The sequence below is a fragment of the Cricetulus griseus genome, chromosome 2 (assembly GCF_003668045.3).
Source record: "Cricetulus griseus strain 17A/GY chromosome 2, alternate assembly CriGri-PICRH-1.0, whole genome shotgun sequence".
NCBI lineage: Eukaryota > Metazoa > Chordata > Mammalia > Rodentia > Cricetidae > Cricetulus > Cricetulus griseus.
This window is the reverse complement of record NC_048595.1, coordinates 29466054-29481330: the sequence shown is the minus strand read 5'-3', so window position 1 is coordinate 29481330 and position 15277 is coordinate 29466054. Positions and strand designations below refer to the sequence as shown.

Below are 15277 nucleotides of genomic sequence, written 5' to 3'. Positions count from 1 at the left end.
CTTATCATATTTGTTTCTGTGTTCCTATTCTTTTCTAAATTTCTGCATATATCAGTTGTATCATTTTCTTCTGCTACAGAAGAAAAACTGGTCAAGACAGGAACAGAAGTTTCAGTGGGGTGGAAGTGGGTTCAAATCCCATGTAAGCTAAGTGGCTTCACTAATTTACTCAGTGATTCAGTTTCCTTACCTATAAGATGTGGACACTACCACCTACATAATGGGGTTGTAGAAAAGGCTAATGATATAATGTCCATAAAGCACTTGGCTCAGTGCCTGCCCGATCTATAGTAATCCTTTTTATTCACATGTATGCCTGAAGCTAAATGTTAGGAGCCATCCCTTGCTCCCACAGGGATCCTAGTACACTGTTTTGTTTTCCTTGACTGGATTCTAAGGAAAGTAGATGTAGTCCAAGATCCAAAGTTTAGGTACCTTGAGTTTTGTTCTTAGAGGGCGCTGCTGTTTACTAAGTTACCCCTGATCACAGGACTAACCTCGCCATGGACCTTCTTCTTGTACAGCTTAGGAACACACGGCTGTGTCTTCTGGGAAAGCAGACTTTTGGGATCTACTTATTCTTCAAGTCTTTTCTTCTGGCTTTTTGTAGTTAACTATTTATTACCCTTTGTTCTATTTGAGAGATAATCAGAGTTAAAGAGCACATTTATCCATTCACGCTATGAACATGAATGGCACCATATAATACCCCAAGTACTAAGCACCATAAAGCACATAAAATGTATATACCTCAAGGAGGAGGAGGAGGAATCAACTGGCATGGTGGCTTATACTTATAACCCTAAGCATGTGTGAGGTGGAGACAGGAGGATCACAAGTTCAAAGATAGCCTGGGCCACAAGAGACTGGGAAGAAGGTTGGGGAGAGAAACTAAAATTCCTCAACACCACAAAATGGGCTTGAGCAAACCTAGAGAAAAGGAATTCTGTTACTGCTACAAAGACATGTGGCCCAAAGAGGGCAGTTGGTCACTCTATTTCAGTTTCCTCATTTGAACAATACTATTACAAAAACAGCTATCATAGCCCATTTGTCTGGTCCACCTACCTTCACAGCTTTAGGATGATCAAATTCATGAAACAATCCATCCACTTAATGAATATTCATTGGTGTCTATTCTATGACAAGCAAAGACAACGAAGGCAACAAAGTCCTTGGCATTGAAGCTTACAGGGATCAAGAGTAAACCAACCAACAAGAAACACAAAATACTCCCAATAATCATACTACCTAACAAGTATTGTAAGTCATACAGTAGTTTCAAAAGCAATTTGTTAGACAAGCTAGTGGCAAGAAAAGGGAAAGGAGGACTCATAAGACAGCTTAGCAGGTTAAAGATGTGCTGAGTAAGGCTATCCACCTAAGACTGATCACTGGAACCCCTCCCACATAAAGGTGAAAGGAGAGAATCAACTCCATAAAGTTGTCCACTGGCTCCACATACAACCTAGAAATTCCAGTCCAGGTGTCTATCCCCAAATTCCCTCCCTGAATGGCAAGGTCACACGCACACAGACGTTCACTACAACAATGAGCACTTTATTTATATAATTAAGTAATCTACAACAACAATGTAAAGGTGGCACAGCTGTGATAAGAACCACTTATATCACACTCTGTAATTCAGCTCAAAAGAAAAGCCAGGCCACCCTTCACCATCACTGACAAACCTCACAAGATTTAGGGCTGGGTATTTAGCTTGGTAATAGAGCACATGCCTTCTATGCACAAAAGGCTGGAGTGGAGCACATTGGAAATATAAAATACACAAATACTATCACATTATTAAGATTCCAAATCTGCTGTAAATACACAGAAGCATATAGGGAATGATAAATGCCAACTTCACAAAAGCATTTACCATGGAGCAGAGGTCCAAGAAAACTAACTGTATCTGAAGTGTTTTGTTTCTTTAAAGAAAAGAAAAAAGAGGAAAAAGCCCCTGAAGCATAAAGAGCAAAATATTAACCTATGTCTTGTTGTAAAATGACTGCATATAACGATTGCATATGCTTGAGTCCTTGGGAATTTTCCTAACTAAAAACACAAGTTAAAATGAAAGAACTCCAACCACTTAACACATATTTTAAAATGTGTCAAAAGTATTTTAGAAACCATTAGTCTCTTTATAAAGATATTGAAACTACCAATCTCATCAGTACAAGTAAGTTTTAATCTGGAGCTAGCCTGTATTTCAACAAAACCCACCATCTATCTATCATCTACATGTACACAAACATCAGTGTTCTCCATCAACACCAACTGCAGACTGGCTAGAATGACTATTTTGTTGATCTCCTAACATATAACAGCTCCACTTTGTGTATTTCTGTGGATATAGCTACATATAGTTATAAATAGTAACAAATTATTACAATGTGTATGTGTTGTAACCTTGATGAGAATAACTAATAAGTATATTTACAAGAAAAATGAATCCACAAAGTTCTAGCCAGACAAAACCCTAGCAGAGAAGGGGATGTGGACACAAAGTCCCACCCTTAACCAAGAAGCTGTTTCAACTACATCTGCCAGAGAGGGAAAAAAATCAGTTTTCTGGGTATATACACCAACCACAGTCCAGGGCAGGTTCCACGCTCAAGAGTCGCTGGCCAACACAAAATGGAATCCACTTTTCTGTGTGTAAGTGAGGGGGTTTTTGTTTTGTTTTGTCTTTTTCATTTGTTTTTTCTTTCCACTGAGAGAGAAAGAACACAAAGTTGAATGGCGAAAATCTGGGAGAAGTTGGGGGAAGGAAAATAATAAAACAAGATATATTGTGGGGGGCTGGAGAGATGGCTCAGCAGTTAAGAGCACTGATTGTTCTTCCAGAGGCCCTGAGTTCAATTCCCAGCAATCATGGTGTCTCACAACCACCTTGAATGATATCTGGTGCCCTCTGCTGGCATGCAGGCAGAAGACTATATACATAATAAATAAATAAATAAATAAATAAATAAATAAATAAATAAATAAATAAAATCTTTAAAAATAAAAAGATATATTATATGAAAAGTCAATAAAATTATTTTAAAAGAGAATGAACACATTTTCTACACAAAGACTATTATAAAAATATTCATGTTGGGACAGTAAGACAACTCAGTGGTTAAAGGTGTGTACTGTCAAAGCAAACTTGAGTTCAGTGTGTGGAGCCCTCAGGGTAGAAAGAGAGTCAGCTCAGGACTGACCTCCATATGTAACTGAACACAAGTGTGAATGCATATCCACACACACAAAAATAAAGCATAAAAAAATAAATCACATCACTGTTTTTAATAGCCCATATTCAGAGAGGGGAAAACCCAAATGCCATCAGAAGAAAAAGAAAAATGACATCTGCAGTATGCCTAAAACAAAATACTAAACAGTAGTAAAAAGCTGACACATGCAGGGAGGTGATGGTGTGCTCCTTTAAACCAAGCACTCAAACAGAGGCAGAGAAATCTCTGTGAGATCAAGGTCAGCCTGGTCTGCATAGAGAGTTCCAGGACAGTCAGTCAAAGCTACAAAGATAAACCTGTCTCAGGAGAGTGGAGGTAGAAAGGGAGGGAGGGGGGGGAGAGAGAGAGAGAGAGAGAGAGAGAGAGAGAGAGAGAGAGAGAGAGAGAGAGAGAGAGAGAGAGAGGAGGGAGAATGTTCTAAAGCTGTGTCACTGAATCTCAGGTTTAGATCCAAGCTAGCAGTTTACAGACATCACAGGGATAGAGGACATTGTTAGAAGATACCCAAGGGATGCTACCAGCATCTTAATAAACTCTATAAAAATCCTGAATTCAGCCAGGCGGTGGTGGTGCACGCCTTTAGTCCCAGCACTCGGGAGGCAGAAGCAGGAGGATCCCTATGAGTTCGAGACCAGCCTGGTCTACAAGAGCTAGTTCCAGGACAGCCTCCAAAGCCACAGAGAAACCCTGTCTCGAAAAACAACAACAAAATCCTGAATTTGTCAACAAATTGTACATGGGAAAAGACAGATTTGATACAATATGCATGCATACCTATTTTGGATTCTGAGCCAAACCAAAAAAAAAAAAAATTTAAAGTGAGATCACCGGGTATATCATAACATTGATCAGACTTGTGGGAATTTTATGAAGTACTAGATTTTAAGGCATGAACTTATTATGACTTGCTTAAACAAAAAGACCTGATCTTTCAGAGATACACACCAAAATATTTACAGACAAAAGTATGCAAGGTGAGGCTGGAAAGATTGCTCAGCAGTTAAGAGCACTGGTGGCTCTTCCATCCTGAGTTCAATTCCTAGCAACCGCATGGTGGCTGGCTCACAACCATCTATGATGGGATATGGTGCCCTCTTCTGGCCTGCAGGTGTACACGCAGGCAGAACACTGTATACATAATAAATAAATCTTTAAAAAAGTATTCAAGGTCTGAGCTGAGGCTAGAACAGTGAATTAGGCTATAAAGGAAATTATGATTATGAGTTAACAATTCTTGAACTAGATGTTAGGTATGTGGTAATTCTTCACTAAATTTTCTCTACTTCCATAAATGAGTGAATATATTTAAAACAAAAAATGTGTTTATGGAGCTAGAGAGATGGCTCAGCTACTGAGAGCACTGACTGCTCTTGAAGAGGAGCTAGGTTCAATTCCTTGCACTTACATGGTGGCTCACAGCCATTTGTTAACTCCAGTCCCAGGGCATCCAACACCCTCTTCTGGCCAGGTAGGGAGGGAGGTGTGTGTGTGTCTCTCTCTCTCTCTCTCTCTCTCTGTGTGTGTGTGTGTGTGTGTGTGTGTGTGTGTGTGCGTGTGTGTGTGTGTGTGTGTGTGTGTGTGTTGTATTAGGTATGGTGCACACGGCCTCCTGCCTACATGACTAGCACCCTCCCCCAGCCACACCCTCCCCCTCAGCACTGGAATAGCAGTAAACCGAGAGAGAAGGTAGCTTCCTGGTGGGGCTGCTTGGAGAAAGAACGCACTCCATTATGCCCATCTCCTCTATCACCACAGCTTCAACTGAGAAACACAGGTTTTTATTCTTTGGCCTCTAAGTTCTCCCCTTTAAAGGAGAAGCAGCTGCTGCTGGAGTAAATAGAGACATAGTAGGTATTACCTCATACCTGTGTACATAGTATTAAGTACTCACTGTTAAAACAAAACAAAACAAAAAAACGAACAGCAGCACTCCCCCCCCCAACCCCCACTGCAAAACCGTCTCTGTTCATAACTACTCTGAAGGGTACACTCACCCAGCTCAGGTTCCCAACTATTCCTATACTCAAACCTTGCATGTAGACACCCACACATTCCAAACCCTACTTGTGCTGCAGAATGCCAGCACTGGCTCTAAGCCAAAGTCCCAAGAAACAAGCATCTGAGAATTTTCTCAGGGTCTAAGAAATTCTGAGGCACCTGATTCAACCAGAAGGTGGTGCACTCTCTCCAACTTGGGTGTCACACTGGCCTTCCTCCTATGCCCTTTCACATCTGCTGAAAGATGCTCCCCTCAGTCAATCATCCTACAGGCAACAATTGGATACTGGAGGGCTGCCTGAGAAACAGCTTTGTGAGGCTGAACTAAAAGTGATTTTAGATGAACAGTGTTTTTACTAAAAGAGGGCTGTTCTTTTCTAACAGCAATCCAGGTTTTAAAAGAATTTGTGCCAACTTAGAAAGAAATGGTACCAGCAAGGTCTCACGAGCTGTAAACATCTCAGGATGCCACTGATTGTAGTTATAAAAGCTACTGCAGGGTGTGCTCCCCCCAGCACACACACAAACAGCAACTAAAGGGCTATGATTAACCGGCAGTGTTTAAAGATCAAATGAGAAGAGTCCTGTCAGAGCAGGTTACAATTCTTCATGCAACCCTGAATTACCCTACCCCTCATACCAAGGCCCTAACAAGCCCAGGTTTGACTTCACTAAGAAATCATGCTTCTAATTCCAGACTTCAAGGGACAAGACCAAACCACAAGAGAAAAATTCCTTCTATTTTCATGATACAAAAAACATGGCACTGTGGGGTTTAGGATACAGCACCTTGTCTCCAGGCTCATCTTAATTTTCCAGTCATCATCCATCATTGTTAAACAACAAACACAGAGAAATAACACAAGTTCTGTCTGGAGAAGGCAGCACAGGTTTCTAGGCCATATACAAACTGAGCAACAAGAACCCCAGACCTTACCTGGAAGTGCAAAATAATGGTCCAGATCAAGCCCAGTGTTAGCTTGGGATTGCCATCTGTGATGTCATCATTGCGGATATTCACTAGCTTCACCTGAAAAAGAAAGGCAGGCTGGCCTCAGAGCTTGAGAAGTTTCTTTTCTGGTTTGATTTTTACTCATTTTCACTATTAATATGCAATTAAACTGATTTTTGGCTTAAGAGTCTATGAATTTTAATACTTTTATAGCTCCACATAGAACAACTCTCATTATTCCAAAACAGGCCCCATAATGCCCACTTTCAAACCCGGCCTCATTCTGAGGTCCTGACTACTACTGGCTCATTTTGTTTTTTCAAGAATGTCATACAAATGGCATAGGCTCTGACACTAGGCTGCTTCTTCCACCCGCTACAGATCATAACGTTCTTGAGACTCCCATCCAAGCTGCTCCATGAATGGCTTGTTTCCTGGAATTGCTAAGGAGTATTCTATTGTACAGAGGTCATGCCATGAGCTTGTCCGTTCATCCACTGAAGGGTTTATGGATTATTTCCAGGTTTTGGTATTTCTGAGTAATGCTCCAATATTCTTGTTCAGATTGTTGTGTGGATGTATGTTTTCATTTCTCTAGGGTAAATTCCTAGGAGATTGCTAGGTCATACATATATTGCTTTATAATAAACTGTCAAGTTATTTTTCTGGGTAGTTCAACTATTTGGCATTCTTACTAGCAAAGCAACCCTGTGAGCACATGGCATTAGCCAGAATCCTGATCTTTTCCTTTCTTTGGGAGTTAAAAGAGATGCCACTTCTCCCTCATCACTCCCCACTTCTCTCTGCATTTCATTTTCTCTGTCATAGATCTCTCTTCCTGATATAACACCCAACTCAGTTTTTTTTTCTAAAATTCAATTCCAGAACCACAATGTTCACAGACACATAGATGCCCCCTCCCCTTTGATGATCAACTGTCTTACTATGCAGGAAATTGAGGTTTTATTCTGCTGGTTCTTTGAGACAGGGTCTCTCAATGTAACCCTGGCTGTCCTGGTCAGCATGTAGATTCAAGCTGGTCTTGAACAAAGATCTGCCTGCTTCTGCCTTCTGAGTGTTGGAGTGCTGGGATTAAAGGTGTGTGCCACTACCCTTGCTCATGTTTTTATTTGTATTTTCTGAGTGTTCCACCTACATATATGCCTAGTGTCCATGGAGGCCAGAAGAGGGCACTGCATCCTCTGGAACTGGAGTTACAGACAGTTATAAGGGGCCACGTGGGCGCTGGAAACAGAACACAGGTCCTCTGAAAAAGTGCTCTTAACCAGAGCCACCTCTCTAAACTAAAAAGGAGGATTCTTAATTAAAATGTAAGCTTTTAAAACAAAGCATGCTAAGCAAGGCACTCATCTATTTCAACCCCACTGGTCATTTCTGTCATTTTCTCCACGAGTTCTTGTTACTTGTGACAAGCTGGAAGGGGAGGTCTTTGCTCTTCTCTTCTACTGAATTGAAATCTATCTGTAAAGGACCCTGTGACCTCTACTCTGAGGTTACTGGAATTCAGCTGGGAAAGTTCTTCCCTTTTCTGTATCCAGGTTCTAATCCCTGGGATGGTTGGAGGTGGGAGAACCTGCTCTTCCAGTCTGGCAATTCAGTTTCCCTAGTCACCAGTCACTAACAACCTAGAGCTGGTATGAGGGCTGTATCAGTTGAGTCCCTGTCTCCCAGTCCTACCCCTCTCCTTGGGATGCCACCTCCCTTGGCCAGATTATCTTCTAATTTATTTCCTCAATGACCTTAGCACCTGACTCTTATTTTCTTTTCCTATCTTACCATCTGCCACCCCTCTGACAAACTTAACATACACACTGATGACTCAAGTGCCACCCTATTTGTAGTTTGCCTGACTTCTCAGTTTTGAAGACACTTTGGTCACCTGCCTAACTACATTCTGGGCCTCCCCATTACAAGGAACTGTTGTTGTGATTCTTTGCCCTTCTGAGTCTATCATGGGCCTCATTTGCCCACATTTTCCTTCTATTATAGTAATCAATTCCATCCTCTGTCCCTATTTGCACTTTGTTTTAGCTTGTCTACTAAGACCCTGTTGAGGTTTTTCTAACTCAACATACAGACATTCCAATGTGGCTACCCTCTTAAATATTCCAACAACTTCCATTTCTCCTACCATTCATTATTAAATTATTTAAACAAATTGATCTTTGTCAATTATAGACCACTCCATTCGATGAGTACTGAAGCTAAAAATGTTAAGAACATGTTCCCTATCCTTAGAGAAACTGCAGTACATTGCAGCAAAATGGGGAATTAACAATACAGTAATAAATGTTCCATTCATACATTATTGTAGAAATACTAAGGACATTTTCTCAAGTTAATTAGACTAAAAAAATATGCAAACCGTTTATGTCATGTTGACTCTTACTTTTGCTAGGCAATACTAGCTACACCAAATTTTTTTCCATACAGCTCACACTGGGGAAGTGGGCCCTCTGACCCCTCATCCACCTTCTTCCCTACCACAAGACAGCTTTATTTTCACCCCTCCTTCTATCCTTCTCCCGAACAAGAGGCAAGTCTTTTTCTTTTCAAAAATAACTTCATCAGCCAGGCTTGGTGGTACATGCTTTTATTCCCAGCAATCACGAGGCAGAGGCAGAGGCAGAGGCAGAGGCAGGTAGATCTCCAATGAGTTCAAGGTAGGCCTGGTCTACATAGAGAGTTCCAGGCCAGCTAGGGCAACATAGCTGAGACCCTATCTCTAAATTAATTAATTAATTAACTAATTAATTAACCACAGCAATTGTGCTCTGCTTCTTATCCTTGATCCCTGGACTTGGCCCCACTGGTTAGGAAGCCTTGAAAAGACAAGGTGTAGACTCTGTCTGACAGAAGGAGGAACACTAACCCACATGTCAGGAGACAGGAGTTCAAGACCTACCTCTGCTCTAACTTCTGTGATCTAGACCAGGACACTTCAGATCTCATTCTCTTTCATTCAAATCACTGAAGAAATTAGATTCTTGGATCTCTATGATATCTTTTAGAACAAACATTTTAGGACTCTTCTATCTTTTTCCACCCCCTGGTCCTTGGTCATTTTGTTCTGTTTTGAGTTAGGGCCTTGCAGTGTAGCAGTGTAGCCCAGCCTGGGCTCAAACTCATGACACTCTTGCCTCAGCCTCCCAACTGTTGGATTACAGACATGGACCACCACACACTCTGTGACTGGCTTCTCCTCCCTTGTCTGAAAACCCCTTGCTGTCTTCTTTATCTAGGAAGGGAACAATGTCTTTTTCCATAATATCTAGGTCTATTGTAGTCCAAATACTTTTCACTCTATTAAAAACCATTCTCTTGGCCAGATTTGGTAGTATACACTTCTATGACCCTAGTACTTGGGAAGCTGATACAGAAATATCTAGAGTTTGACACCAAACTGAACTATAAGGCTAGACCTTGCCTCAAAATAATAAATGAGCTGGGTGTAGTGGCATATATCTTTAGTCTTAGCACTCTGTAGGCAGAAGTAAACAGATCTCTGTAAATTTGAGGCTAGCCTTGTCTATAAAATAAGTTTCAGGCTAGCATGAGCTACATAGTAAGACTCTCTTACAAAAAAAAAAAGATGAATGAATGAATGAAGAACGAATACATAACTAAATAGCCATTGTCTTAAATCACTATTGGGGATTTGGCTAAGTGATACAGTCCTTGCCTGGTGTGCATATGGCCTTGGGTTCAATCCCCAGAACCACAAAGCCATCACTGCATGAAATTCAGACCTTTTTCTCACACATGACACATCTGACAAACTATGCTGGACTTCCCTGTGCCAGCTTCTTCACAGGTTTTTTATCTTCATTGTGACCCCCCCACAGATCTTTTAGCTTCATCTTTGTTCATCAACACCAATCCTCTCAAAAAAGAGAGTCAGAATTCCATCTCGACGGATTGTTCTTACCTGCCGCTGCTTTAAGAAGTCCAGGGCGATCTGCACATTCTGCAGCCTGTGGAAGCGCATCCTGCCCTTCTCCCGGGGCTGCAATAAAGAAAAGGGATGCTAATTTTAGCTATGCCAATTTACCTCTACACCACCTCTTTCAATTCCAGGACTAAAAGACCACACAAGAATTCCTAAGGGCTGAAGCCAGGCGTGGGAGCATTAAATGAGGCACCTTTGGGAGCAGGCCCTGTATGTATGGACCAGGCTCTCAGCAACTAACAATGCCTTGCACATCACTCTACATCACACAAACCTACAAGCTAATATGAGCTGCATTGCTGCTTCAGTATTGCCTCTTCCACAGGCTCTTCTATGGCCGTGTAACAGGACCTGATTCAGGGTGTGAGGTTAATAGGAACACAGAGTGTGGTAGCTCTACTGCTCCTAAAAGCACAGTTATACACACTGCATAGAAAAGGCAGGAAGCCCTAACTGCATAATTCAGTAACTGGTAGAACCAACCTTATCATAAACCTGGACAGAGATGGGTGACTTTAGAAAGGCAACTTTTAAGTACAGAGAATAAAATTACAGGTGCTTAAGAAAAATGGGGGGGGGGGGGATCCCAAAATGGAGAGAAAATCTAAGAAGTAATCTGTCTCCCAAGGAGGTGAGTGTCACTGTAGGAAAGCCACTCATCCCCAAATGAAATTCTCAGAGCAATAAAGTCTTAGTGGTGATGGGCTATTTAAGAATCACAAAGAAACCTGTTTCTGCCACTTAAACCTTGGATCACACAACAAAGAAAAAGAACCAGCCATCTTCATCTGGTGACTGTCACCCTTGCCCAAGGGTCAATCATGACTACTAGGAGGTGAGTAAAGTATATCTTCCCAGGAAGTTCTGTAGAAACAGGTAATCTGTTCTTATAGCTCCTCACTCTGCAGTACTGCTTTATTTCTAAAGCTAGGACTGAAACAACACCCTCATTAAATTGGTAATGGAAATTAAAGGCTGACCAAACATAAGGTAGTTCTGTGGTGGGATCTGCAACACATGTCGAGAAATGAGAGTGCCCTTCCCAGTACACTCTGGCATGTCTAAACAACATTCCCCGAATGGGATTATGTGCAGAGATGCCAAGGCCTCTCTAAGCAACAGGATAACTTCTGTGAAGCTTTAGGAAATTTTCTTTTCTTTTTTTTTCAGCAAGAACCTTTGCTCAATCATTTCAGATCAACTTGTGAATACAGGTTGGAAAATGATAGTCTAAAACAAAATTCTAAGGCAATGGGGAAGTAAGATTAAAAATGACTTGAAGAGGGCAGGGATTGGGGGGTGCCATTCTGTCTCTGGAAAGAGATTATGGGTTACAATTTAGTACCCATCTGCAAAAAAGGCTTCTCTTACAAACACATCCTCCACCAAAAGTAAACAGCCCAAGAGCATGCAAGTTAAATCTGTTCCTTACAGTAGTAACTAGAGAACACAAAGTATCTCATGCAGTGAGTTTGCAAACTATACTCTATTTTGAAAACAACTGGCATGTGCTTGGTGAGAACCCAGAGGCTAGAAAAGTGGAGAGAGAATACCAGTTAGTCTATGTTGTGGAATTGTGAGCAACTGATTTTCATGCTGTCAGCTACACGCTCAACAGTTCGGCAATCAGATTCAGACAACACAACAGGGCCAGCAGAAAGCCAAAGGTCTCCAGGTCACAAAAGGACTTGACACTTTCAAGTACTATGGTTATTTTTGTGCCAATCATTCTAAGATAAGCAAAACAATTCCCACTTCAGGATCATCTAACAGTAGCAATAAACACAAGTAGTTTTAACTACTTTCTTTGGGACCCATATCCCCTGGTGGAAAGAGAAAGCAATTGGTGACCAAGCTACTTGGAGACCTTGAGAACTCTGGCCTCTCTGATGGCCCTGCAGTGCCAGCTGGGCTGCTGGTATTCCCAGAAAGACCTACTACATCATCATCATCTTCCTCCTCCTGATCCTCGCTGTTTGCACGGCGCCAGGAGGGCATGCTCACAAGACGAAGGGTCTTCAGCCCTGCTGGCTCCTTTGGCCACCAACCAAAGAACACACAACAGAGGAACAGAAAAGAAAACACACACACACACACACACACACACACACACACACACACACACACACACAATGAATAAATGTTTTTTTTTCTAAAAGTGAAAATAACTCCCACCTCCAAAAGAGAGAGAGAAAAATATCAAATCAAGATCAGAGCAGAATACACTGAATACTTCTTATTATAAGCATATCTTCAATTCTCCGTGTCTGCCTACCCTACATTTGAAAACCTACTATGGGAGGAAAAGATGACAAGAGCAACTCTGACTTATCTAGTCAGGCAGTGGTGGCTCATGACTTTAATCCCAGCACTCAGGAGGCAGAGGCAGGCAGATCTCTGTGAGTTTGAGGCCAGCCTGGTCTACAGAGTGAGTTCCAGGACAGCCAAGAACTTACACAGAGAAACCCTGTCTCAAAATACAAAAACAAAACAAAACAAAACAAAACAAAAAAGAGAGAGAATATCTCCATGAGCATGTACAGGTCTTCAAAGATTAGGAGTAAAAATTAAATTAGAGTGAATTTACCCTGTTTTGTAAGCAATATCATCAAAAAGGATGACCTTCCAATATGAAAAATCATTGTAAATTCATCAATACAACAGTCAACTGTATGAGATATACTGAATAAAGTCCAGCACAGAAGAATGGAATTCTGATATCTTACTAGATTGATGAATGAGGTCCAGAAGAGAACTAGGAATTACACATGCTAGCTATGCTAACAAAGGCTTCTAGCAATTCTGACCACTAAAAATACATATAAATAATTGTATTTTTTTAATATAAGTAAACCCAAAACAAAGGGCTCAGGGAAAGTCAAGCCCCAATCCTAGAAGGAGTTGAGCATCACATAAGCAGTGAAATGTAGTATGCCAAATTCTATTCTTTTAACACAACAAACAGTGACTAAGAGGCACTGAGTGGGCTGAGATTCAAACTGCTTGCCTCTGCAGGTCTCTTTCTCTCACAGATGCTTCCAATATTCAAGTGTGGATGTTTCCAAATTAAAATTGCATTGCCTGTGGCACTAAAAAGAAAGACACTGAACCACAAGAAACACTTGCTTCTATTAGGCTTAGATATTTGAAATAATGAATGGCCCAAGTAGTGTATTTTGATGCCTCAGACAAAGCAAGTAAAAGAACTATCCTTAGACAGGACAGGAGGCTCAGCCAGGATTTCCTTTTAGATAGGAAAGAGTTTTCCCACAAGCATTGTTAAACACCTTCTGAGACAAGGCAGGTGTATTTAATTCTCTAAGGAGCCCATCAGTACTACTCTCTCAGACTATGTACCAACTTCAGCAGCTTTCCACATCTGGGAGACTTAGCAAATCATGGAAGTAAGATAAACTCCAAACACCTGGGTTTTTTAATTGAACTTCAAATCCTTAGCTGAATACAGAAAATTAGAAGAAAAAAACAAAAATATAATAGAGAAATGGTGAGTCTGTAAACTAGGGGAAAAAAAACTAGAGGAAGAAAGATGCAATTCATTCTTTAAAAAAGTTAAACATGAATATAATATTCCTAAAATATTAGTATCTAGAGAGAAATGAAAAAATAACGAAGAAGTCACCGGGCAGTACAAAGTATAACTATTTCTGATTTTATCAAGACACAAGACCTAAAGCTGGAGACATGGTTTAGTTGTACAATGTCTTCTAGCAGGTGTGAGGTCTCAGGTTCAATCCTTGGAGCTTGGGAAGAAGGGTCTCAAATGACAATACATAATCGTAAATTGAGATGAGGTTACTTATAACTATATGCCTGAGTTAGAAGTAAAGTGTACCAATAACCTTGCTACGTCTCCCTCCCACCCAACGAGGCAAGCAGTAAAGGCTGCTGCTACAGATCATCCAATTGGCCTGCTGTCAGGAGCCTCACTTGCAGGACACTCATTAGGAGAAAGGAGCTCACCAGTTTGATGCCCGAGAGGACCTCCAACAGGGAGATCAGGTTGTGTCCATCCCGAAGGTCTTCATACAGATCATTGATATGCTTTCGAACCTGTGAAGGAGAGTAAGACACACCAGTCACTACCTTATCTAGAATCATTTGATCATCCACCAGAGAATGTCTATTTCTAGATAAATCTGTGAATTAAAGAATGGGAAGCAATAATAAAATTCAGAAATTTTCAAATCCAAGGAAAACCCATATGGAATAATAGCATTTATCATAGCATAGGTGTTTTCTAAACTGAAGCCAGATCTATTGTACACTAAACAACACTGCACAATATTCTAGAAAGTCTGGACAAGGAGAGAGGGAAACAATTATCCTGAAAACATGTCAAGTTGACAACGAACTAAAAAATGTGATTGGCTAAGATGAGTAGATGTGGTCACTTGTTGTCTGAAAATTCATCCTGCATGCTAAGAAAAGGCCAAGGGGAAGACACCCACATCTCACTGGGCAGACTCCAGTTTAAACCTCCTTTTGCCACATATTCCTAATAATGAATTTGAGAGTCATCTTCAATGTTTAAATTGTATTAATTGAATTAAATTCAATTTTATAATTAAAACTATAGTAAAAATAGATCTGTTTGAAAAATGTGGCTGATGTTGAACGTGATGCTAAATGCTTCATATTTCATCTCATCTATCGCTCAAAGCTGTGGGTATTGTTATTGTCATTCCTAATTTATACATGAGGATTCAGTACTGCCCAAGCTCACAAAGTGGAAGCTTTAGCTTTAGTTTGGTCTTTCTGGCTTTGTCTTCCCCATTAAGCACTAGGCTATAGGGCAGCCACCATCTTGTCATCTTTACTTGAGAACTACCCTGTAAAGTTTATTATTCCAATTCCACTGAAGAAACAGGGAGCCAAGGCACTGGGGAACTTACATAGTTATGGCTTTGCTGCCACAGGTCTTCTGACTCCAAGTCTAGAAACATTTTCACTAAGTGGCACTAAGAGAAGACTGATAAAAATAAGAAGAAAACTATTCTTACATAAATAATTTTCTAGACAACAAAAGAAAGGCTATATTCAGAAGTAATGAGTTTAAGCTGGGTGTGGTGGTGGATGCCTGTAACTCTAGTA

General features: G+C 40.8%; 1 protein-coding gene across 10 annotated transcripts in view; it reads right to left on the bottom strand.

Annotated features, from left to right (window-relative positions):
• Positions 1–15277, bottom strand: part of Macf1 (microtubule actin crosslinking factor 1) — a 329681-nt gene that overhangs the window by 174413 nt on the left and 139991 nt on the right. For all 10 annotated transcript variants that reach the window (XM_035439636.1, XM_035439638.1, XM_035439635.1 and 7 more), the window contains exons 3-5: positions 14147–14236; positions 10145–10222; positions 6181–6273 (exon numbers count right to left, since the gene is read on the bottom strand). In XM_035439636.1, coding sequence (XP_035295527.1) covers positions 6181–6273; positions 10145–10222; positions 14147–14236 — 261 coding nt within the window. The remainder of the gene's footprint in view (positions 1–6180; positions 6274–10144; positions 10223–14146; positions 14237–15277) is intronic.